Source organism: Lathyrus oleraceus, chromosome 5, assembly GCF_024323335.1.
Source record: "Lathyrus oleraceus cultivar Zhongwan6 chromosome 5, CAAS_Psat_ZW6_1.0, whole genome shotgun sequence".
In the NCBI taxonomy this organism is placed as follows: domain Eukaryota; kingdom Viridiplantae; phylum Streptophyta; class Magnoliopsida; order Fabales; family Fabaceae; genus Lathyrus; species Lathyrus oleraceus.
The window spans coordinates 609,583,705-609,608,060 of record NC_066583.1 but is presented as its reverse complement, the minus strand read 5'-3'; the positions used below and the strand labels follow the sequence as shown (position 1 = coordinate 609,608,060).

The window sequence follows — 24,356 nt, the reverse complement described above, 5'->3', positions numbered from 1 at the left end:
ATGTTATCACCCTATTCAAAGGGTTGAAAGAGTCCTGTTTGGAGTTGTGTGGGGTTGAATAATTATGTTTGTAATATTTCTGAAGTTTGCATAAAAGGAAAAGAAAAATAGCAAAAGAACATAGAAAAGAAAAAAATGAATGAAAAAAATAGAAGGATGTCAATACATATCAATACATACTCCTCCTAAAAAAAAATTGCATGTTTTTTTCTTTGATTTTTGAGTTACAATTATGAGTATTTTTCTTAGTTCTATGGACTAAAGTCTTGTAGTGTGATGTGAAAAATTTGCTGTGCATTTTTAGTATGATAGGTAGGACTAAACTCTAAATTGTACATCATTTGTGGTAGATCAATTAACCTTGTGAGATTTTGAGCCTTATATGGATAACATACAAAAATTCATCTCTTTCTTTCTTGTGTGATTCACTCATGTCTGTTAGTCTCTAGAACTTGAATTGACTCTTGTTGATGCTGTTGTTTACTTGTGCACACTGATATGATAAATGCAGTTTTTTGTTTTTTTTTGCCAGTTAGCCAAAAAGTCAACCCTGAAATAATTTCATCCGTTCTTTGAAACTCCCTTGAGCCTATTATCCTTTTTTTTGTTTAAAACTCATTAAAAGCCGAGAAGTGAAAAACAATGTTATCACCCTATTCAAAGGGTTGAAAGAGTCCTGTTTGGAGTTGTGTGGGGTTGAATAATTATGTTTGTAATATTTCTGAAGTTGGCATAAAAGGAAAAGAAAAATAGCAAAAGAAAATAGAAAAGAAAAAAATGAATGAAAAAAATAGAAAGATGTCAATACATGTCAATACATATCAATACATACTCCTTCTAAAAAAAAATTGCATGTTTTTTTCTTTGATTTTTGAGTTACAATTATGAGTATTTTTCTTAGTTCTCTGGACTAAAGTCTTGTGGTGTGATGTGAAAAATTTGCTGTGCATTTTTAGTATGATAGGTAGAACTAAACTCTAAATTGTACATCATTTGTGGTAGATCAATTAACCTTGTGAGATTTTGAGCCTTATATGGATAACATACAAAAATTCATCTCTTTCTTTCTTGTGTGATTCACTCATGTCTGTTAGTCTCTAGAACTTGAATTGACTCTTGTTGATGCTGTTGTTTACTTGTGCACACTGATATGATAAATGCAGTTTTTTGTTTTTTTTGCCAGTTAGCCAAAAAGTCAACCCTGAAATAATTTCATCCCTTCTTTGAAACTCCATTGAGCCTATTATCCTTTTTTTTGTTTAAAACTCATTACAAGCCGAGAAGTGAAAAACAATGTTATCACCCTATTCAAAGGGTTGAAAGAGTCCTGTTTGGAGTTGTGTGGGGTTGAATAATTATGTTTGTAATATTTCTGAAGTTGGCATAAAAGGAAAAGAAAAATAGCAAAAGAAAATAGAAAAGAAAAAAATGAATGAAAAAAATAGAAGGATGTCAATACATGTCAATACATATCAATACATACTCCTCCTAAAAAAAAATTGCATGTTTTTTTCTTTGATTTTTGAGTTACAATTATGAGTATTTTTCTTAGTTCTCTGGACTAAAGTCTTGTGGTGTGATGTGAAAAATTTGCTGTACATTTTTAGTATGATAGGTAGGACTAAACTCTAAATTGTACATCATTTGTGGTAGATCAATTAACCTTGTGAGATTTTGAGCCTTATATGGATAACATACAAAAATTCATCTCTTTCTTTCTTGTGTGATTCACTCATGTCTGTTAGTCTCTAGAACTTGAATTGACTCTTGTTGATGCTGTTGTTTACTTGTGCACACTGATATGATAAATGCAGTTTTTTGTTTTTTTTGCCAGTTAGCCAAAAAGTCAACCCTGAAATAATTTCATCCCTTCTTTGAAACTCCCTTGAGCCTATTATCCTTTTTTTTGTTTAAAACTCATTACAAACCGAGAAGTGAAAAACAATGTTATCACCCTATTCAAAGGGTTGAAAGAGTCCTGTTTGGAGTTGTGTGGGGTTGAATAATTATGTTTGTAATATTTCTGAAGTTGGCATAAAAGGAAAAGAAAAATAGCAAAAGAAAATAGAAAAGAAAAAAATGAATGAAAAAAATAGAAGGATGTCAATACATGTCAATACATATCAATACATACTCCTCCTAAAAAAATGAATAAAAAGAGAAAGGAGAAGAGAAAACAATTGCTATAGAGTTGTTTAAGTGAATGAAATATTTTGTAAATTCAACTCCCGCAGTTTCTTTCAAGTGTCTTTTATCTCTTTGAATTTTAGCATAGTCCCTTAGGATTTATCTCACGGACCTTGGCCACGTTACAACCAAATAAAAGTCCTTTTGATCTTTGTGTGCATAATCAGTGACATAGTTGTGTGTGACATACTCACACAGTCATATATTAATTTAGGAATAGTATTATTGTTTCTAATTTATTTTGATTGTATCATGTATTTAAGATTGATTTATTTATATATGGCTTTTTCATTTTATTTGATAAATATATGATTTAATTTATAATTTTTTTACTATGATAGTATAGTTATACTATATAGAATATTATATTGATGTGTTTCTAATAAAATATAAAAAATTATTGTCAAAGATGAATGCTTAAGTGTATATCCATCCATATTCTGTTACGGATGAAGAATCTCCAAATTAATTTATATCAAAATAAAAGTGTTTCAATTAAAATTAAAATATATGTGTTTCATATAACGTAAATACAAAAATGCATCTCAATTTTTTCATATAAAAAGAGAGGTATAACTCATTTACACATATATTATATTTTATTTGATGTGAAATAAGTACTTCAAAAATGCACTTTCAAATTTATATGAGATTTTTAAATTTCTTTAGGTGATTCTCTCACACTAACAAAAATGAGAAATTAAAAGGATTCTATTTGCTATTGCTATATAAAGGTAATTCCGAACAAAAATACCAAAGACAAAGGTAGCGTAGCATCTTTCACTCTTCAGTTATAACTCGTTTATTCCAGAACCAAGCTTCCACCACCTCTACAACTGCAACTAAAACACAGACTCTGAAAATTCATCTAACAAAATGCATAATCTCCATAAACATTGCTTTTCAAACAACATTATCAACCGAGAGTTGGGTTTCTCTCATCCATCCTCTTTCACCCATCGCTTTTACGCCTCTCAGGTTTTCCCAATCCTCTCTCTTAATATGTTTTTCTTTTGGAAGAGTTATTATTATGAATATGTAGAAGAACTGATTAGGTTTATTTATTTATTTATAATTGCAGGTTCTTGTAAAGAACTTGAATTTATATGCAAAATTAGAGGGTCATGAAGGATGTGTTAATGCAGTGGAGTTTAACTCCACTGGTGATGTTATTGTATCAGGTTCTGATGATAGACAAGTTATGTTTTGGAATTGGGAATCAAAAAGTAAGCTTTTTGATTATCATTCTGGTCATCAAGATAACATTTTTCAGACTAAAATCATGCCGTTTACCGATGATAGTCGGATTGTAACTTCGGCTGGTGATGGTCAGGTGAATTGTCTTTTCATGTGTTCGTTGAATGTTACGGTATCGTAACGCCTTAGTCATATACTTAATCACATGCATTGTTATTCTAAAGATCTTTTACATTGTATCATTGGATCATTAAAAATGTTTGATTTTGGTTAAGATTATTTGAAAGGCGCGTAGACGATGGATTGTGTTTGCTTGAGGAGTAAAAAGTCTTACATTGACAATGTATCCATATTAAACATGTTCGGTTGAGAATTAGAAATAGAAGACGAGGTGGTGGAGTTGTATTTCACTACTTTGACCAGCAAGGTTAACACTTCAATGTTCAAGTCTGTGAAAGAATGAGAAGTAATGTGAGAGTGAGGATGGATTTGAATATCTGAAATGACGTGCTTTCCCTTTATATATCAAGAGCGGTTGAAACCGTTCGCTTGTGATGCGGCGTGCTCAGCCGTTTGATTGAATTGGAAAGGGATTGATGCATTGGAGGGCAGGATTGTCTGCTTCTAGTCAGCGTGAAGGCCTACCTGCTCCTTTCTTCTTGGAGTTTACTCTTGGGCCTTTTGCCATGGGTCATGCAGACGGCTCAGAACAAAACTCTTAAAATTAAGTCATTGATCCGGTTGATTTTAATTGTCGGATATGATGCTCTTTTACTTGACGTGTTTCCAATCTTTAGAACTAGAACGAAAATTGGATTACTGGTTTATTTTATTTTTTTGGTTTAAATATATTTGGTGGAAGAAGAATTTGTTATCAAGCTTCACCTTGTATCTGTTGTTGTGAACACAGCTTCATTTCTTTCAAAGTAGCCAATAATGCTAGAAGTTACAAAATGCTGTCAAATAATGTGCATAGAATACTGTTGTTTTGTAATTAAGCATAACCAGTTAAAGTTGTTTGTACGAGTTACGTCTTTCTCTTGATTAATTTTATCAAGATATGGTGCATCTGACTCATCATCCAAATAATGTAAGAAAGAAGACATGTTAGTCAAGTATTGAAACTAATCTTTCCTTTGCAGGTAAGGCTTGGCCTTCTCCAGGAGGATGGTAGAGTTATCACCACAATGTTGGGGAAGCACGATGGTTCTGTATACAAGCTTGCTGTGGAGCCAGGAAGTCCCCACATACTTTATAGTTGTGGTGAAGATGGATTTATTCAACATGTTAGTCAAGTATTACCGCAAGTTGCATGTTGAAGCTCCCCTTTATGCGCCCCCCAAAGTTATATGTTTTGTTTCTTTTGCAGTTTGATTTGCGAAGTAGTTCAGCTACAAAACTTTTCTGTTGTTCCTCGTCCATAGGGAACAAAAAACAGCCTCCAAGAAAAATAGGGTTGAACTCCATCGTGATTGACTCTAGAATTCCGTATTACTTTGCAGTAGGTGGATCAGATGAATACGCACGTGTTTATGACATAAGAAAATGCCAGTGGGATGCTGCAAAAGATTCAGATCAACCTGTTAACACGTTTTGCCCCCGTCACCTAATCGGATCAAGTAATGTCCATATCACAGGATTGGCCTACTCAAAGTCAAGTGAACTCCTTGTCTCTTATAACGACGAGCTCATCTATCTGTTTGAGAAGAATGCAGGCTTTGATTCTTTGCCTTCATGTGCTGCATCTGAAGATCCGAAGAATCTTCAAGAGACACGAGTTTACTCTGGCCATAGAAATGCACAGACGGTTAAAGGAGTTAATTTTTTCGGCCCTAATGATGAGTATGTGTTGAGTGGCTCAGATTGTGGCCATATATTCATCTGGAAGAAGAAAGATGCTAAGCTGGTGAGGTTAATGGCCGGTGATCAACATGTTGTAAACCAACTTGAGCCACATCCTCACATACCCTTTTTAGCTACTTGTGGCATAGAAAAAAATGTGAAAATTTGGGCTCCTCTAGGGAGTGATGCTCCTCCACTTCCTTCAAACGCGAAAGAGGTACCATCTGCTTTGTCTACTCTCGAAGGATATGGTTAAATCCATATGTTAAGTGCTTAGTATGCTATTTATATTTGTAAAACCTGGTTTGCTTTATTGATCTCAACTTTCTGGTTGTTAATTCGCGCGAACAGATAATTGAGGCAAACAGACAGGGAAGGGAAGATCGGTCACGGGTCACTCTTACTCCTGATGTTATAATGCACGTTCTTCGTCTGCAGAGGCGGCAGACATTGGCGTACATTGAAAGAAGTCATAATAGCACGGATATTGTGAGTGACGACGAAGATGAAGAAAAGTATCTTTTAGGATTGCTAGACGGTGATCTATCTTCCGAAGAGGATTCTTCTGCAAATTCCAGGGATTGCAACATTAGCTAAAGCTTAAAGAAACAGTTCTTGTTTTTGTTGGCTGATCAATTCCTCGTAACGCTCTGTATATTATTGTCGATATAAACTTAACATTGTCATATTATATGTATGAGAGAAGAACTTATGATCACCATTACTTATTCCAACCATAACAGTGATAACATTTATCATAACATCACATTCTCCTAAACATTTTCATATTCATACTTGTAAGAAATAGAGCATATTAAGTAATACACAAAGTTGATACCTCCAAACAGAACACACATCCAGTACACATTATCTACCTTCCCATGATTTATGTCATCAGGTAACCATTCGGTACAGCGACGAACTTGGTCGATTAAAGCAGTGCTCAGGTAAAAAGCAATCCCTATAAGCGTCGAAATCATCGCCGTTGACGTGCTTCTAAGTGATTGTGGAAATTGTTGGTAATAGAATGTAACTTGTCCAGGAAAATGAAAAGCTTCTCCAACACCAACCAGCACTAACTGCGGAAACAACCATAACACAGACATGGAAACATGCTCATGTCCTAATTTGAGTCTCTTTGATTCAACAAGAGCAGAGACAACCATGCCAAGAACATTCAACACATGCCCGACTCCTATTCGTTGCAGCGGCGTAGGCGATTTTCCAGTAACCTTATGCCAACCTGGCAGTATTACTCTGTCGAGAAAAGTGAGGAAAATGGCTGTTGATATCAAGATTATAACAGAAACAGAACCAGCCGGGATTTTGAAATGCGATCCTAAAGAACGATCCATGACTAAAGCTTGAAGTACTGTCAAGCTGCTTTGGATTGCTATTGGAGTTGCTAGGAATATGCTTGAAGTCCATAGCGGTAAGATTCCAATTATTTTCTTGAAATCTTCCACTTGTTGAACTGTGCATAGCCTCCATGATGATTTCTTAATTGTGTTATCTGAGTTTAAGTCTGCATCAGTTATCAGAGCAGCACGGTTGAAGAACCTGCATTTGCTTATACATCAGAACAATGCAATCCAATTTCTTAATTGAGTGTTTATAGCTTAACACTTATAAGCATTTTTGAGATTAAAATAAAGTCAAATTGTTTTCAGATTAACTATTTTGTATGCTTTCAATTAGCCTTTTTGAGAATTTATAGAAATTAGTTGAAAATATCTTATCGACATGTTATAAGCTATTTTTATAAGCACTTATAAACAGTCTTACAAGTGATTATGTTTATAGATAAACTCAAAAAAGTCAATTCATCCAAACCTTTGTTGTCGGTAAATTTAGTCAAACATTAGATTAATAGCTTAGAAAGATTCTGCTATGCAATCTTTAACTATCTTTACTTTAGTTTATCATGCACTCAACTGTCATAAATCAAGGGTTTGAACAAGTGCTCATGCAGTTGGATATCTCTCCACAACTAACAATTGAATTGATTTAATTAGATAATTATAATATTTTTAATGGTAAATAATTCTAAATAAATCAAATAAAGAAAAAACTAGGGGTGGCAATTGGATCTATTTAGAGAAAATCCACCCAATCCATCAACTATATAAAAAATTAAGTTAATGGATCGACCCAATCCATCCATTTATAAGCATGGATTGATCCAATCCATCCAACACATTTTAATGATCCAATGGATTTTTTTATCTAATTTTAAAAAAATATTTTTTTTTGAAAAATAAAAAATAACTTCTTTTTTCGAAAAAAAATATTTTTTTTTGAAAATACAAAAAGTCGTTTTTTTTCCAAAAATTTAAAAATAATTTTGAAAAATACCAAATTTTGATTTTATTTTCGAAAAATTTATTTTTTTACAAATATAAAAAAAATATTTTTTTTCGAAAAAAAACAATTTTTAAATTATGTTTTTCAAAAATACAAAAATATATTTTTTTTGAAAAAAAATGATTTTTCTCGAAAAAAGTTGATATTGTTTTATTAAAAAAAATAAAAAATAAAAAATTCAAAAAAATAAGTGATTTTTTTCAAAAAAGAAATGGATGGATGGATATCCATCCACTAAAAATATGATATTGGATGGATTGGATTAATTTTTATTCTTAATGGATGGATTGGATTGAATATTTTTAAAAAACTTTTAGTGGATTGTTAATGGATAATGGATTGTTTTGATCCATCCATTAACGATCCAATTCATATCCATCCAATCTATCCATTTTGCCACTCCTAAAAAAAACTCATTTACTTTTACATAAGTTGGGTCCAAGGGTTAATCTTAGGTAATTTCTTTTCCCACCTTTATACATTCTTTTAAATCTTTAGCGAAAAGTAAAAAATCTCCCAAATTTTTAGAGATGTATCTCCAGACATATTAGTATGGGGTGTATCCGAAAATACAGACCTAATAGTCATGCATCAGTGATGCAACAAATATATAAATACCATCAATGTTTCTATTGAAAAAAACTATTAAAATAAAATTATAAAAATCTTAAAATACAATTAAAAATTAAATAAAATCAAAATTACGGTCTTTGTAATTTTTTTTTGGATATTTTCAAAAGTATGAAAACAAAAAATAAATAAAATAAAATAGAAAAATAAGGAATTTAGAGTCGATTTTTCAGAAAACCAATTTTTTACGTTAGATCGCGTAAAGTTCAGAAACGCAGGAACGTAAGGGACATAACGCGAGGATACAATTCCTATGACTCTAATATTGGTTAAAATCAACAGAGAGTTCTCGAAAACGACGTCAATTTCAATAAAAACTCTTGTGTAAGTGACTTAAGGGGTATTCTCGGAGATGCATCTCTGAATTCATCCTAAAAAATTTCAGAGATGCATTTCCAAATCAATTTTTAATAAAAATGAAGTAACCGCTTGATTTACACAGATGAGGAAATTTAAGGTGCGTCTAAAGATGCACTCCGAAAATAAGATATTCAAATTTTCAAAGATAAAAAGCACACCATGATGTGGGAAAAGAAATTGCCCTAATCTTAACTACTACATCTATGGACAATTGTGGCCATTACTAAAAGTTGCCCACTCCACTATTCTATATTAACATCTACAACCATGACAAAATTTTGACCACTATTATTTACATGATTACCCACCACCACTACCCTATGACATGTGTTATAGTCATGGTGCTCAAATTTCAATCCATCATTGCAATAATTTTCCACTACAAGACTATTTCAAATAGTTATATGCAAGTTCATGTGCCTATCTAATACAGGATATTCCATAATAAAGCAGCACTCCACTATCTGTGACAAAAATTCACAACATTGATGCTTTCTGTTTCCTATTGAAACAGAAATATTAAAAGAAAATCATCACGACATTGATTAACATTTGACTTGCAACAGTGAAACACACTAATGATTCAGACTCAAATGTGTAAAATTATAATATCTTAAACTATTCATAGTACCTTAATCTTTTTCCTGGTTTTGTCGGAGGCAGAATTTGAACGATATCATCATAACCAGTAGCACCAGTATAGTAATCTTCCATTATCGACGAGTTCTTCCACTTCCTTTTTCTTAAACTAGCAACAAAAACGCGTCCCAAATCCAAAACAGCGCTTCCATTAGGCTTATCATTTCGATAAAATCCATAACCAGACAAGAAAACAACCACGCCGAGAAAAGTAGCAACAGCGCAAACTCCAAATCCTAACGCCCAACCGAAATTATCCTCAATGTAAATAACACCGGTTAATGCAACACAAGAAGCAACATAGAATGCGAAAAAGAACCAGTTGAAAAATATTCCTTGATGTTCTGGTTTATCGAACTGGTTTGCACCTAGCGACGCTGACGTGAAACGCGAGCCTCCGAAACCTATTGATATTAGGACTATGCTTATGTATAGAACTGTGTATTGGATTTTTGTTGGTGGTTTGCATGTGGAAGAAGAATCGTTGCATGGATGAGGCTTTAGTGAATTGATTGTTGCTGTCAAAAATAAAGTAACTGTTCCCTGCATTATCAAAGATGAGAATTTTAAGAATCTCAATAGATTCCATTGAGTAAAATAACTTTTTTACTAGTAACATGTTTTGAAATCTCATCGGAAATAATTAATAATGGAAATGGTTGAAAGATTATTATTTTTATAATGTATCCTTACCAGATACAAAAGACTTTTGGTTAATCATTGATGTTTAGGTTTATGATTAAGTTAGTATTACAATTATTTCATCATGATTGAACTTATATATAAATTAATAATAGTTGGTGGATTAAAAATTAATTTCATATTTTTAAATTTATAAAATTCTATTCTTAATTTAATCTTGAGATAAGCTATTTTAACACACATTTTGTAGGCATCTAAACAACACCATAATACAACTATCCCTTCTAGTTTTTATTCTAAACAAATTTATTTTTCAAATTCATTGAAAATAATTAAATATGTGATCTATAAATTAGATATATTAATTATTTAATAAATTTTTAGGCATGAATATTTTTCTTTCATAGTTCATATTCATATACTTCAAAAATATAATTCTTAGGCATTTAGATATAGATGTAGTAGTAGTTTACCAGCAAAGAAACACATGAAGAAGCAAAGGCAACAGAGAAAGAGCCAAAGAAAGAATCAGCAACAACTGCAGTAACTAATGGAACTAGATTCGAGCTTCCGACGACGACGTTTACAATCTGCGCAGCGTCGATGCTCTTTATGTTGAATTCTTTTATAAGATAAACAATCAAATTTCCAACTATTCCTGCACTTGCAAGCGATAGCCCCGCAACCGTACCTATATCAAAAGGAATAACAGTTTTATATAATTAACATGATGATACTTTGTTCGCGAAAAAGTCTTGATTTGTAAAAGAGAGTGAATGATGATGATGTTGTGTTAAGTGATTATAGAAGAAAGAGAGACCAATGAAGAAGGGGAAAGTTCTCCAACCACCATGCTTTTTTCCATTACTCAAACTTTGTGGTTCTTTTGGAGATGTTAGCTTATCATCCATTGTTGCACCTAACTTCTTGTGATGATTTAGAAACAGTGTGCGTGGTGTTGTTGTTTTTATTTGCACTTTCTAGGATTTTTATAGTTTTTTGCCTTGATATTGTTATGCTTATAAATTGTCGAAACGTGGAGAATTAATTAACTTTTGTTGAAAAGAATGTATAATTTGTCTAAACAAAAATGAACAAAGTGTGATCTAGTGGATGAGATTTTTTTGAGAATAATTGTTTTTTTTAATTTAAAGCTGGAAATTCATTTTTGGAAATGCAATATAGCCGTTCATATTGTTCTACCTAATTTGATGAATGGTTTTGTAATATCTTCAAAATTATTTTGGCAAATAATATCTTTAAAGTTTAAAATTCGAGACTTTGAGACTACACTTACTCTAGTGTAAAAGTTAGATAGTTAGTCTTAGTAACTAAAGCATCTTAAAACAATTATGTAATTGATAGACTCCAAATCAAAAGCATTATTAAAATAATAAAGAAAACTATGTTGAAATTTGGAATAATGATAGAGAAAATTAGAGTGTGGAGAGGGAAAGAGGAAATTGAGAGAAAGATAATTGAGGGTGAGAAGATTAATTACATTCATGTTAATCAACTAAGACGAGGATGACTCCAAAACATTTATACAAATGTTATAACGTGATTGAGACTCAAAATATGCAATTACATAATTGAAAAATACAAAAACTTGGATCTGTAACCGATTACACTAAATCGGCAATTGATTACACTTGACATGAAAATAAATCTCCTTTCGGTGGTAACCGGTTACATGTATATGTTCACTGGTTACAACTTCGATATTTTTCCTGTATCTTCAGTTCAGAAGTGAAATTGCTCTTACTGTAATCGGTTACACCCTCGTGTTAACCAGTTACAACACTTGAATAACTAAAAATGATTTTAACACACCACCTTAATTCAAGTGCTCCAAGTCTTCCATGTCCATGTTCATATTCAACTTCTTGAACACATCATTTGTGACTCCCTTAGTCAACAAATCAGCCACGTTGTCTTCACTTTTACAATATCATAATCTTAACTTTCATTCACTAACAAGTTCCCTCAAGTAATGAAACCTCGTCTCGATATGCTTGCTTCTCCCATGTACAATTGGGTTCTTAGCAAGATTAATCGCGGAAACATTGTCAACCAGGAGTGTAATAGCCTCACCCTCATTGCTGCCCAACTCCTCCAATAGATTCATAAGCCACACGACTTGGAACACACATAACAAAGTGACAATGTACTCGGCCTCATAACATAAAAGTATAACTACCGATTCCTTCTTCGAACACCATGAAATTGGTATTCCATCGAACATAAATATGTATCCAGTTGTAGACTTTCGATCATTTTTATCTCCACAATTTTGACCCTAAGATCTCTCGTGCTATCTCATCATATGCATTGGCTTTGGGATCACATCTTGGCATCCTCCTTACCCCCCCATTCATTGGATTGGCATTGAGAGAGGTCACCAAGCATATTTGATTGTATCATACTTTTTTTTCATTATTTACTAAGCAAAATACCAAAAATATATCAATGTATAGTTTACTTCTTTTGTAGGTAGTGTGTGCATCCACCTATGCTTCATCAAGCTCATATCTAGGGTTTGAGATCCTCAATGCAAGGATACTAATTAAGAGATAGTTCACATTTACTCTAGACATCATATATGGATCCCCTTGATCTTCACTTATCATTTTGATTAAAAAAATCATCAAGAATTTGAAGTTTGTTTGCCTTGGAAGCTCTAATTCATTTGGGTATCTTGTGTGACTTCCTCAGCAAGTTTCTTCATTATTTGATCAAATATTTCAAGGGATGCTTTATATTACATCATATTATACATATATTATCCTCCATGTGTCCAATAGATCAAGATGATTTCAAGTTTGCAAGTTGGTTCATGATGGTTGACCAGAGAAAGTCAACTGGTAAAAACTAGGGTTCCCTAGACCCTATCTCCTACAATTTTTATCATATGAAAATGATTCCAAGCGAAAAGTTACTCCTTATTACATTCCAAACAACTTTGATGTTGAGGTCAAGAGCTAGTTTTGCTTGGAAAGTTATTTTTTATGGTGAAAGATTATAGGTCATTTTGTCTGAACCCTAGTTAGGAGGTCAACTTCCAAGGACCATAACTTGCTCAATTCATATGATATCAAAGTCATTCAAGTTTCTTGAACAAATTTAAGATTTACTATCCAACTTTTATTCTTGGAAGAAATTCAAATTCGAATTGAAAATGCATGTGCCAAGAGAAAACATTATAGGTCATTTTGGGCCATTACCATTGAACAAGTGATTTTCCTCAACTTCTAAAATGCATAACTCCTTCATTCCAAATCCAAATGAGGTCAAATTTGGTGACTAAATTGAAGATATTTGAAATATATAGAACTTTGATGAAGAGACTTTTTCCATTTGAAACCCATAGCAAAAGTTATTCAAGGTGGAAGAAGTGAACGTTTGACTTGGTACTTAGAAAATTTTCAAATATGTTTGATTTCCCAAACTTCCACCTCAAATTTCATAATGATCCAAGCTTCAAATGGAAAAGTGTTCAACATGAAAGTTGTTCCATTTGATCTCACCTTTCCAAAAGTCCCAAATCATATCATTTGGTCAAGAATTGAAGGACTTGTGCATGGTTTCTCTTCAAGGGTTCATTTGGATGAAATTCATGATCATCTTCCAATTACCATTGCATGATCACATGACATGCTTTCAGCAATGTGTCGCATTACGCGAAAAACCGGCGGGAAACAAGAACAGCAGAGCCGCCACCGTGCGTTATTTATCCCAAAAGAGGGAAAGGAAACGCTCAGAGTAAACCTGGGAAAAAGCATGGTCTCGCGACCAAAGAGAGTGGGATCGGGAGTCGGTTATGCGAAGGGAAGGTATTAGCACCCCTACGCATCCGTCGTACTCGACGGGATCCACGCACAATAGGAAGGAAAAAAGGTTGCTAAGAATACTGCTCACACACACACACTGGCTGAAAGAGACACAAGAAAACAAACGAGACTGAAACTGACTCGGCATGATATCGCATCCTGGGCCTACTTAGTCTATCAGGCATAAACATCAGAGTCGAAGTAGTTCGGACCGGGGAAACGACACATGCTCGCTAGGATGTCGCATCCTATGCATACGTATCTCCTTGGACGAAGGAGAATCAGAGCATTCGTAGCTCGGCTGACACGCACACAAACAAACACAGGCAAAGGCAAACGTGGAGCCCGAAAGCCAATCACTGGACTTACATCAGCATCCGAACCAACAAACACACACGGGAAACCAACTGCCAATCGCTGGACTTACGTCGGACTCCAACCAGAAAAGGATAAACAACTCACACAAACAAAACAAAAGGGCGCCCGGAGAGATCAGCTCATCTCCTGCCTACGTACCTCATTTGGTATGAGGATCAGGGCGACGTAGTTCCCCTACGGAGGGACAAAGGACTAGCCTAACCAGATAACAGAGGGAGACACAACTAGGGAGACTACGACTCGAGCCTAGATGTTATCATGCAAAATCATCCCTAAGTCAAGGTTTCTAGCTAACTTGCACAGGAAGCACTACAACAAACAAGACCTTAGACAGCGCTTTTTTTAGCCTTAGACAGCGCTTTAAAGCGCTGTCTAAACCTCCGCTGCTAAAGGTTTAGACAGCGCTTTTTTAAATCTTAAAAGCGCTGTCTAAGCCCCCCCTTAGACAGCGCTTTGGCCAAAAGCGCTTTATAAGACCCTCTTATTTTAAATTTTTTAGGTATACCTTAGACAGCGCTTTTGAAAAGCGTTGTCTAAGCCCCACCCCCTTAGACAGCGCTTTGGCCAAAAGCGCTTTCTAAGACCCTCCTATTTTAATTTTTTTAGGTATACCTTAGACAGCGCTTTTCAAAAAGCGCTGTCTAAGCCCCCCCCTTAGACAGCGCTTTTGCCTAAAGCGCTTTCTAATCCCCCCCTTAGACAGCGTTTTTTACAAAAGCGCTGTCTAAGGTATACGAAATATATATACCAATTTTTGACAACTGCTATCAGCATTTCTGATATAATAAAAGCTAACATAGGCATGCTTCCATGAACTCCTAAGTCTTCAGAAACATATTAATTTACAACACAAGAAGCAGACTTTTATATACATACAAGACTCTTATTTCTTATTGTCTGCTATCAAACTTTGATAAAAACATAAAGCAGCCATGCCCCAGCAGGACAGGTTAATTTGCATCATCCTTTGCTATTGGAACAGAATTTGCCTGGAAAAAAAAGTTGAAAACCACAAATTTGAGATCAATGCTAGTACAACTATCATTTGTTTCTACTACACTTGATAATCTGAAATATCGGTACTGCATATAGATATGATAAAATTTAGCATCCCAACAGGGGAGTAGATGTAAATTGTAATATCACTTACCAAATCACGGAACTTAAGAATGTAGAACATCTCAAGATATCGCCGAGTTTCGCGTCTCTCTAGTTTGGAAACATATTTCCAGAAACTATAAACTCCAGCCAAGGTCATAAGCCTTTCAGAATAAATCTTCCATGTGTACCTGATTATTATTTTCTTAGCATTTTAGTATCAATATCAAAAGCAATCAACTTTTATAAAAAAGTAACTGACCTTTCGTATATTCTTTGAAGGCCACCATCGGATACTTTATTCCAGTGATTTGGGTCCTCCTTACATCGTTGGAAAAAATCAACCAATAGCTCTGATGCTTGGTCGGGATGATAAGGATCAATATGGAATCCCGATACACCATGCTCGATGATCTCAGCAGGACCACCATGGTTAGTAGCAAACGTAGGGAGTCCACAAGTCATGGCCTCCACAACTGTAAGTCCAAAAGCTTCATAGAAAGCAGGCTGCAGCAAGAGATGAGAGTTACAAATGATGCTTGAATGATGGATCAAACAGTAATCGTTCGCATAATACCTGAACGAAAGCGCCTTTTGTATCTGCTATGTAGCGATACAGCTCCCCGTTACGTGCTCTATTTGTTTGGGCAGTAATCCATCGAAACTCGCCATTCAAATTGTATTGCTTCATGAGATCATGCATCTTCTCAATCTCTTCAATTTCTTCTCTGTCACTGGACTTTTTGACATCAATATAACCAGCTACTACCACAAGGTTGACAAGTTCCCTCAATTTGCTGTTCTTAGCATAGCTTTCTACCAAACCAGTTATGTTTTTAACTCTGTCTAGCCTTGCCATGGAGAAAATTATAGGCTTTGACCGGTCTGTCAGTGAACCGCTGCCACATAGAGACAAAGATAAACTCATTAACTGTTATAATCACATTTTGCGTAGTTAGCCATTTTAGTCCTTAATGTGTCAGACATTGTCACTATAGTCTCTTAATGTATCAAAATTACAAAACATTTCCAAGTGTCTTTTGTTAGTAATATTATGGATCAAATTGACTATCACAAGATGCATTGGATGACCAAACTATCAAACAAAAGACACATAGGAGGACCATATTGACTAACGAAAGATGCATTTGGGTATGTTTTTGCAATTTTGATACATTACAGGACTACAGTGACAACGCCGCACATATTTAAGAACCAAAATGATTGCTTACTGTCACAATGATATCTGAAAAATGTGGCATGCTTCTCAACAGTTCTTACCAACAACTTTAGATATTATATCCCTTGTGATAAATAAACACGTGAAGATCATGGTGTGATTTTAAACATGGCATTGGTACTGAATAATGAGCAAGGACTGTAAAGTGGAAGCTAATAGACCATACATTTTTAGCATGATGCATAACAGATAACATAATGGATTGTTATAGGCATAAATAACCTAAATTAAATATTTCTGCAACTGCAATTGACTCACATGTACTCATCGGTCTGCTCGGTACCGTATAATAGCTTTTCAATTGAACTGTGTAGGGCCGTGAGTCTTTTCTCCTTATCAGAGTATGGAAAATATATTGTCATATCTGCTCCAGGAGAGACAATGTTGAACTTGGGATCAAAAACATCAATGCCGTGGACAACTCTATACAGTCCCGGAAGAGTAAAAGCAGTGTGACTCTCATACTGGCCAATAGTATTCTTCCTGGAACACAACATACGTTAAGAAAATGAAATGAGAAACATTATTCTAATAGAAAGCGAAAAAACATATATGAAGACTTGTAGAACTAGAAAAAAAAAACTTAAATGTTAATTAGCATAAGGGATAAGAAATCTATAGACAGATTAGAAGCAAAATGGATAGGCGTCTTTAGTGTCATAACTTGGTGGACTTTAATTATGTCATTACTACCCAACAAATTGTGCTACCCCAACAAAGAAGGCCAAGTTTCTCAGCAGAATCACCAGATGTCTACACACACAATGCCAAATGGGATGCAAGGTTCCATAAAAACAAGCAAATCATATTTGAAATACAACATGGAATCTTCTATTTAGGAGCATATAGTTGCAAAACAACATGCAATCATTTGTATTGCAGCTTTATCTCCAAAGTATAAATAGCTCACGAGCTTATAAAAGAGATGGAAAAAATGTTGCATAATAGATTATATTAACAAGCCGAACAATTTATAAAAGGGAGAGCAGTATAAAACAGACTAACAAGAAGTGATTTATCAAATGCAATGGCCGGAAGGAGTAGGGTTTTTGGAAGGCATACCTTGGTGTAATATCTGCAGCCTTCTGAACCTTCAGTAACAAGCAGTAGCTTGAGGTTTGGATGGAAAAGTTTTCGTACAACGGCGTCATCGTATGGATTTTCACCATTTGTAAGAAATGAAATCTCTTCTTCACTTATCTGAAAATACAATTATCAGATTGGTTTTGTTAGAGAAGGTATTGACATAACCCTGTAATTCGTATTCTAAACAATGGAACGGAACAAGAAAATGGAAACTAAAGAATAAAAGAACCTTGATGATATCTGCAGTCTCCCATATACTCAGAATCCCTTCTCTAGCACTATCTGCAGAAGGCCATAAAGGAAGCCGCAGGTTAGGGTCATAAGACAGAAATACGCCGGCATCTTTTGCTGCCTTTGCAGCAGCTATATGTGCCGATTTGCATGATTCTGTTATAAGACTGATCGACCCGTAATGAAAGATCTTGGCCTGCCAGAAATAAATAACAGAAGAATTTTACAACAATAATATATGAATTAGGTAGAGTTAAAGTGGAAAACGTTGGAAGAACATAGACTCGACCAATGTTTTGAAGTTTTAATTTTCACCTTTCTGATTAAGTCCAAGTCTAGTTCATCTTCTTGGAGCAGCATATCAGCACTGGGATTACGATAAAACATGAACTCTCGCTCTCCGTCACTCCTCAGTGTAACAAATGCTAAGGCAGTACGTGCACCAGGGTCAAAACGCATCCCTTGGTTGTTTACATTATTTTCCTTGAGTATATCAGCAAGCATATATCCAAATTCATCCTCACCAACCTATTTATGTTGAAAATGAGTTTGGAAGAGAACTTTAAGATTTCTGATTCATGAAACTAAAATACAGTAATGCCAAACAACGAAAATTACTTACTTAGGGGCACCGTCGAAGATTGGTTGTAACCAAAACCAAATATTTACTTACGATTAAATAACACAAAATATCATTGGTGCCAATTTAATTGATTATAAAATAATCAGAAAAAAAAGAGAATGAAGTTGATTGAGAAAGTACCGGCGAAACTCAAAGTAGCTAGGGTTTTCTTGTAGGAGAGAGGACAGTATAAACAGCCATAGACCATAGGACCAAGAACGGGACCTCTTCCGGCTTCGTCGATTCCCATTATGCAAGGCTCCGATGCCCATTCTGGAACCATAGCTTCGGATCCCATTTTCGAACATATAATGGGGTTTAGGGGAAGAATCTTTCACACAGGATAAACAAGCTCTGATTGAGGGTTGGAAGAAGGGGGAGTGGATTTGGGAGAAAGAGAAGCAAGCTCTGATTGAGGGTTTGGGAGAAGAATGTAGGATTTTTAGGATTTGGGAGGGAATAACTTTTTTTTCGTGACATGGAGGGAATAAAGACTTTAGACAGCGCTTTTGGTTTTAATTTGTTTTTTAATTTAAAGACTTTAGACAGCGCTTTATCAAAAGCGCTGACTAAGGTCTATATTTAAAAGCGCTTTCATTATTTTTTTGGAACATTTTCCGTGTTTTATTTTAATTTTAACCTTAGACAGTGCTTTCTTTTAAAAGCGCTGTCTAAGATGCGCTGTTAAAAGTCATTTTTGGCGTAGTGAAGCAAGCCTATCCTAAACATGACTTGCACAGGAAGCAAGCCACACCTAACCTAACTTGCACAGGAAGCAAGCTAAGGCAAACCTATCTTGCACAGGAAGCAAGTCAAACAAACACACAAACACAAGTAGCACACACTATATGCAAGCAATGGGCTCAAACAAGGTTAGGTTTTAGTCGAGGGGTCATATCAACCTCAACAAACAAACCACTGTAATTGGGTAGTGTTAGCTCTTAACCTTGCCATTGAGGGGCTAAGGTGAAGCAGATGAAGGGTAAGTGAAGATAAGACTTCACAGCTCTTATCCCTGGCCTGGGAGAGCTTAAGACAAGAATGTGTGGGTTCAGAAAGTAGGAACCCTTCTACACATTTGATACTGACTCAACTGTACAATTATACAAGATCTTGGGTTTGTATCTGCAATGCATCAACACAGTGGTGTGAGCAAAGCAGATGACACACAGAATAGCAGGGGATAGATTGCATATCCCTTGGGTTCTGCCAATTGCCTCTTCACTTAGGAGGTCTTTGACTCTATACAAGGACAAATGTAAACAGTCACAAACATTGCCTCTTAAGGAGGACTTCAGACAGTTGCCTGGCCAAGTAACAGGCCAGGTCTTCCAGACTACATGATGATAAGAAGTTATACCTCAATGCAAATGGCTATTAAGCAAAGCAAAGCAAAGTTCTTAAATAACTATAAGCAACTAAAGGTACCTGAAACCAGTCAGACAACATCAGTATACAATTCAAAGTTAAATCAAAATGAGATAGAGATCAACAGTCAACACAGTCAATTAAATGTGAAATACACAAGGCTCAAAGCATGTGAGCCAAGCAACCTACAAAACAAACAAGTTAGTCATGACAATCAAGCAAGCTCAATCAATTTGTATTGATCTCTTTGGGTATTTGTTGCTTAACCTGAAACAACAAACTTAAACATGAGCAACATGACCACTAGGACAAGCCTAGGGTCAAAAAGAGATAAAAAGTCAAAACAGCAAATGACAAGTGTCCAAAATCAAGTTCAAACAATCAAGAAACAAACTCAATTGGTTTCATGTTCATATCAATCATCATCATCATTTCATAAGCAAATTAGGTCAAAGCATGGCATATGGAAGCTCATAGAAGTCAACAGCAAGACTCAACTCAAAACCAATCATAAACAATTCAATAAATTCTCAAATAATTCATGATCAAACATCATCCATTACATGATAAGCACACCAAATTTCAGCTCAATTGGATCATGGGAAGTAGGGAAATGAAAATCAGAAAGGCAGGGCAAGTTCAAACATGCTCAAAGAAGTCAACCAAACATGCACCAACTTCAATAAATCATAAATCAGTGACAACATATGAGAAATGAATGGGATTAAAACCATGATAAACCTTAAGATGTCTACTAATTACATGTCAAATTTCATGTCCATCCAATAATGTATGAGAATTTCACAAAACAAATGGCATCAAGTGTCACAAAAGTCAACATTTTGGTCAAACAGGGAAAAAAATTCCAAACAATTAGGAAATGCATTTCAAAATTCCAGAAAAATTCATACATATTCTCAACATCTAGAATCATGTTCATGCAAAAAGCCATACCAAATTGAGTTCATTAGGAAAGGTAAATAAAATCATGAAGTTGGACATCAATGGTGTGACACAAATTGTCACACCCTAATTCAAAAAATCATAACTCACAAACCAGCAATGATAAATTCAGAAACTCTACACCAAAATCACCATGAGTCTGTCTAGTTTAAGCACAAAAAATTTGGGAGCCATTGGATAAAGCATCATCATTTCACAATTGATTTGGCAAAGTGTACAAAAAATGGACACATGAACAAAACTCTAGCACAATTAAAAATCCATCCATGCCAAAAATCTGGAAAATATATGATAAAAAACTAGAGATTATGATGAACATTTGGCAAAAAATCCCATAAATTTTGGATCAAAATTGGTTGCTCTATGATTTTTCAAAGATTGGTCACAAAATGAAATAAATATTGAGAATTAAAATGATTAAAATGAAATTAATAGGAACCGGTGGCAATTTGGTAATATTGGTGGTCACTAAGTGAAACTCTGCGTTTCACTTAGTGACGTGTTAGCCTGGGATTCGTTTCATGGCTATGTAACAGTGTTAGCATGCAAAACAGAAGAAACAAAAGGGCCAAACACGATTTTCTGGAAATGGCATTAGGGTTCTTGCAGCTACAGTTCAAATGCTCATCTTCTTCAACCATCGTGAAAATTATTTTTCCAGAAAATGAAATCAAATACACCATTCGACTCAGCAAGCAACATACATTCATAATCCAACAATCATTTTCAATAATTCGAGCTAAGCATCATGAATCAAACAAAAACATATTAGAACACCAAGTTTCATTTCAGCATAACTTCCTAATTACTCAACCATTTTCAGTGTTTCAAAGCTTAAAATGATCATGGCAAAGAGATCTATAAGAAGCATATCATGGTTTTGCAAATGGTCATGGTCGAAAACTCACCAAATCTGAAGAACAGTTGTGATGTAGTGGTTCTTTGGCTTCAATCAGCTGAAACAGATGCTCCTAGCTGCTTTAGATGATGAATGGATGAAGGGTTTTGGCTCAGCAATGTTTGGAAAAGCTTAAATCGAAAGTTGCCATGGAAATGCTTGAATGGTACAGAGCTGTATTCTTTGCTTACAGTTGGAAAACCAGGCTTGCAATGACTTCCAAAAAGATACTGGATGATGGCACAAGGCACAGTAGTACGAGTTCTATGAAGGTTTTCAGAAAAAAATTTAAGTGAAGGAAATGAGTGTTCTTGAGAAAAATGGAATTTGGTCTGTTTTAGAAAGTTGTGGCTAGGGTTTTCCAACAGAAAATGGAGAATATATATGCTGTTTAAGGTTTGCATTAGCTGGTTAATGGAAAAATAATCACAATTTGCACAAAAGAGGTGTTTTGCCTAATTGGTGGATTTCACTCAAATGGCAAGGTGTGTGTGCACAGCTGCGAAAATGGGCCTTGCACACACTCCAAACATGTTTTCTGATCATTTTCAATTGGTAGGAGGTGTTGGAATTGGTTATTTTGCAAAGTCAATTTTTTACCTCACTTGAAATAATTCAAGTCACTTCAAAAAGTGCCATTTTGATTGGTGAGTTTTTGGTAAATTGTGATGGAAGATTTGGAAAGAGGGCATCAAATATGACTTGTAGCAAAAAACCCCACCCAATTTGGTCAAATGGTTTGGAAGATATGCCACTTTGAAGTTCACAAATTTCTGAAAATGATTTGATCATAACTTGCCAACCATAAATGGGAATTGAGTGTTCTTGGACTTTTTGGAAAGGCAAGAACAAGATCTTCAACTTTCATGTTGGGTAAAAATTCATTTGAAGCTTGTATCATGATGTAATTTTGAGGATCAAGACTTTCCATTTTTGGCAAATTCCAATTACAGGTCAACTTTCTATTTTTGGAAATTTCTTGTTTGACTTCAAATTCTTCAATGTGGATGCTTGACATGATATATGAGGCTTATATGGATATGAATGAGGCCTCTCAAACCAATTCCCACCATCCAATCACTGATTAAATGCACAGTTGACCAACAGTTGACTTTCTAGGGTTTCTGGTGGACTGCACACTGACTGATGACTTCTGAGCAATCAAACTTTGACCAAATCACTTCCAAAAGACCCCTAGGTCATGTGAACATGTTGAACCAACCCTAGGGCCTTGTCTCAATGGAAATTGCACTGGCTTGCTTGACTGACTGATCTCCTGACCAGTTTGGCCTAATTCTTCTGAATGGCTTGCACTTGGGCAAAGGGACAATGCAATGTTATGCAGTGGACCATGTTAATGCTATGACCTAATATGAGAATGTATGTACAAAAGGTAGGTGCAAATTTGAGGTGCTACACAATGCACATGAGGAATTTTGGACCTGATTGCATCATTTCATGGGCCTATCTCACGCCCATGTAAGCATGCAAGGTGAATTGCTATTTTTGGCCAATTTTGGAAATGTGTAGAAAGCAATTTCCTTGCCTATAAATAAGACCTTCATTGCTCAGAATTAAGGACACCTGGCCTAAGCTTTGAATCTACGATCCAAACCCTCACCATTAGAGGGTAATCTTGAAGATTTTCATTTGAAAATCGAGTTTCAAATCTCCTTCTGTTTTGAGATTGAAACTCCAAGAATCCAAGCCTTTCCTTGATCCAATTCAACTTCTGCAAGCTTCTGAAGTCAAGCCAAGGCCAATTGGAATCAAGATCAAGCAAGTTTCAAGCTCTCTCGAAGGTGATTTTCCAGAATTTTCATCTCTTCGATTCTCTCTCAATTCTTCGCCATTATTTGTGATTTTTGGTTGGCTGAAGTCCTACCAATGTAGGCAACAAGATTTAGTTGCTTTGAGGTTAAATCGAAGCAACTCAGTTCATGATCCTCAAAATTCAAATCCCTGTATCTTTTTATATACTTGGAATTCAAAGTTGAGGCCAGATTATGATCCTGAGCATTTTCTCTTTGAAATAGTGTCCTTGTTTTTCATTTTTCATTAAGATGAAGTTGTGTTAGAACAAGATTCTAAGTTCCCAATTCATCTCTAAGTTTTGATGATAACAAAGGATGAAACATATTGGTACCCTAACAAATTTATCTAAGTATGCAGGACTCTAACAGAAAAAAGATATGATAAACAATATCTGACATCACATAATTTTAAGAAGAAATAACATAGAATCAAATGAAGCAGTCGCTCTGACTCTGGGGAAAAGGAAGCTCACAGAGTCTGAAGGTTAACGACTCAAACACTCTGAAGTTGAAGAATTATGCACAACTACTCTGATGATTTGCACTCTAAAGAAGGCTCTACAGAAAACACATCAAGAACTTCTAAAGAAAAATATATTCTAAGCACTATTTGAAGAATATATGTTGGACAAGAAGATCTGGATTCCGCGCACTTTGACTCAAGATCAACCACAAGACTTAGCTACGAAGTATTCCACTTTTGGTATGAATCTTTATTTGGAAAAGAATAAACACTCTTCAAAATTGCTATGGAAAGGACAACAAACTTAATACCAATTAAAGTCCATCATTGCAAAGATATTCATAAATGGCTCAGCTAACAGTCTCATGTTCAAAACACTGTATAAAGGCAGGATCATCATCATACCAATGACGAAGCATTTTTTACACAAGAATACTGCAAACTCAATCATACATTCTCATTTATTCTTGTTAAAATTTGTTCATACGAGTTGTTGCTCTAAGT

General features: G+C 34.9%; 4 protein-coding genes across 4 annotated transcripts; 1 reads left to right on the top strand and 3 right to left on the bottom strand.

The window, feature by feature from the left end:
* Positions 1-2,897: 2,897 nt before the first annotated feature.
* LOC127087004 (uncharacterized) lies at positions 2,898-5,944 on the top strand. The gene is made up of 5 exons (XM_051027838.1): positions 2,898-3,165; positions 3,269-3,520; positions 4,527-4,670; positions 4,754-5,443; positions 5,578-5,944. The coding sequence occupies exons 1-5, from the start codon at positions 3,064-3,066 to the stop codon at positions 5,821-5,823; spliced, it is 1,434 nt and encodes a 477-aa protein (XP_050883795.1). The 5' UTR covers positions 2,898-3,063; the 3' UTR covers positions 5,824-5,944.
* LOC127087003 (protein NRT1/ PTR FAMILY 2.6) lies at positions 5,924-10,898 on the bottom strand. The gene is made up of 4 exons (XM_051027837.1): positions 10,682-10,898; positions 10,335-10,552; positions 9,212-9,762; positions 5,924-6,786 (listed from the first exon to the last, which is right to left on the bottom strand). Exons 1-4 carry the CDS (start codon positions 10,770-10,772, stop codon positions 6,000-6,002), a joined length of 1,647 nt encoding a protein of 548 aa, XP_050883794.1. The 5' UTR covers positions 10,773-10,898; the 3' UTR covers positions 5,924-5,999.
* Positions 10,899-14,980: 4,082 nt separating this feature from the next.
* On the bottom strand, positions 14,981-16,920 carry LOC127087002 (sucrose synthase 2-like). The gene is made up of 5 exons (XM_051027836.1): positions 16,666-16,920; positions 15,745-16,066; positions 15,430-15,674; positions 15,220-15,358; positions 14,981-15,058 (listed from the first exon to the last, which is right to left on the bottom strand). Exons 1-5 carry the CDS (start codon positions 16,902-16,904, stop codon positions 15,020-15,022), a joined length of 984 nt encoding a protein of 327 aa, XP_050883793.1. The 5' UTR covers positions 16,905-16,920; the 3' UTR covers positions 14,981-15,019.
* Positions 16,921-16,930: 10 nt separating this feature from the next.
* Positions 16,931-18,277, bottom strand: LOC127082393 (probable fructokinase-6, chloroplastic). Its single transcript, XM_051022628.1, has 4 exons — positions 18,040-18,277; positions 17,723-17,920; positions 17,470-17,607; positions 16,931-16,975 (listed from the first exon to the last, which is right to left on the bottom strand). Exons 1-4 carry the CDS (start codon positions 18,226-18,228, stop codon positions 16,931-16,933), a joined length of 570 nt encoding a protein of 189 aa, XP_050878585.1. The 5' UTR covers positions 18,229-18,277.
* Positions 18,278-24,356: the final 6,079 nt, after the last annotated feature.

Coding starts and splice junctions, on each gene's coding strand:
- LOC127087004 (XM_051027838.1), top strand. CDS start 3,064: ATGCATAATCTCCATAAACATTGCTTTTCAAACAACATTATCAACCGA. Junction 3,166..3,268: donor ATCGCTTTTACGCCTCTCAG/GTTTTCCCAATC, acceptor TTATAATTGCAG/GTTCTTGTAAAGAACTTGAA. Junction 5,444..5,577: donor TTCCTTCAAACGCGAAAGAG/GTACCATCTGCT, acceptor TCGCGCGAACAG/ATAATTGAGGCAAACAGACA.
- LOC127087003 (XM_051027837.1), bottom strand. CDS start 10,772: ATGGATGATAAGCTAACATCTCCAAAAGAACCACAAAGTTTGAGTAAT. Junction 10,553..10,681: donor AACTTTCCCCTTCTTCATTG/GTCTCTCTTTCT, acceptor CTTTTGATATAG/GTACGGTTGCGGGGCTATCG. Junction 6,787..9,211: donor AAACCAGGAAAAAGATTAAG/GTACTATGAATA, acceptor AAGCAAATGCAG/GTTCTTCAACCGTGCTGCTC.
- LOC127087002 (XM_051027836.1), bottom strand. CDS start 16,904: ATGTTGTGTTCCAGGAAGAATACTATTGGCCAGTATGAGAGTCACACT. Junction 15,675..15,744: donor CAAAAGGCGCTTTCGTTCAG/GTATTATGCGAA, acceptor CTCTTGCTGCAG/CCTGCTTTCTATGAAGCTTT. Junction 15,359..15,429: donor CTTCAAAGAATATACGAAAG/GTCAGTTACTTT, acceptor AATAATAATCAG/GTACACATGGAAGATTTATT.
- LOC127082393 (XM_051022628.1), bottom strand. CDS start 18,228: ATGCTTGCTGATATACTCAAGGAAAATAATGTAAACAACCAAGGGATG. Junction 17,921..18,039: donor ACTTGGACTTAATCAGAAAG/GTGAAAATTAAA, acceptor TATTTCTGGCAG/GCCAAGATCTTTCATTACGG. Junction 16,976..17,469: donor GCTGCAGATATTACACCAAG/GTATGCCTTCCA, acceptor TTTTTTTTCTAG/TTCTACAAGTCTTCATATAT.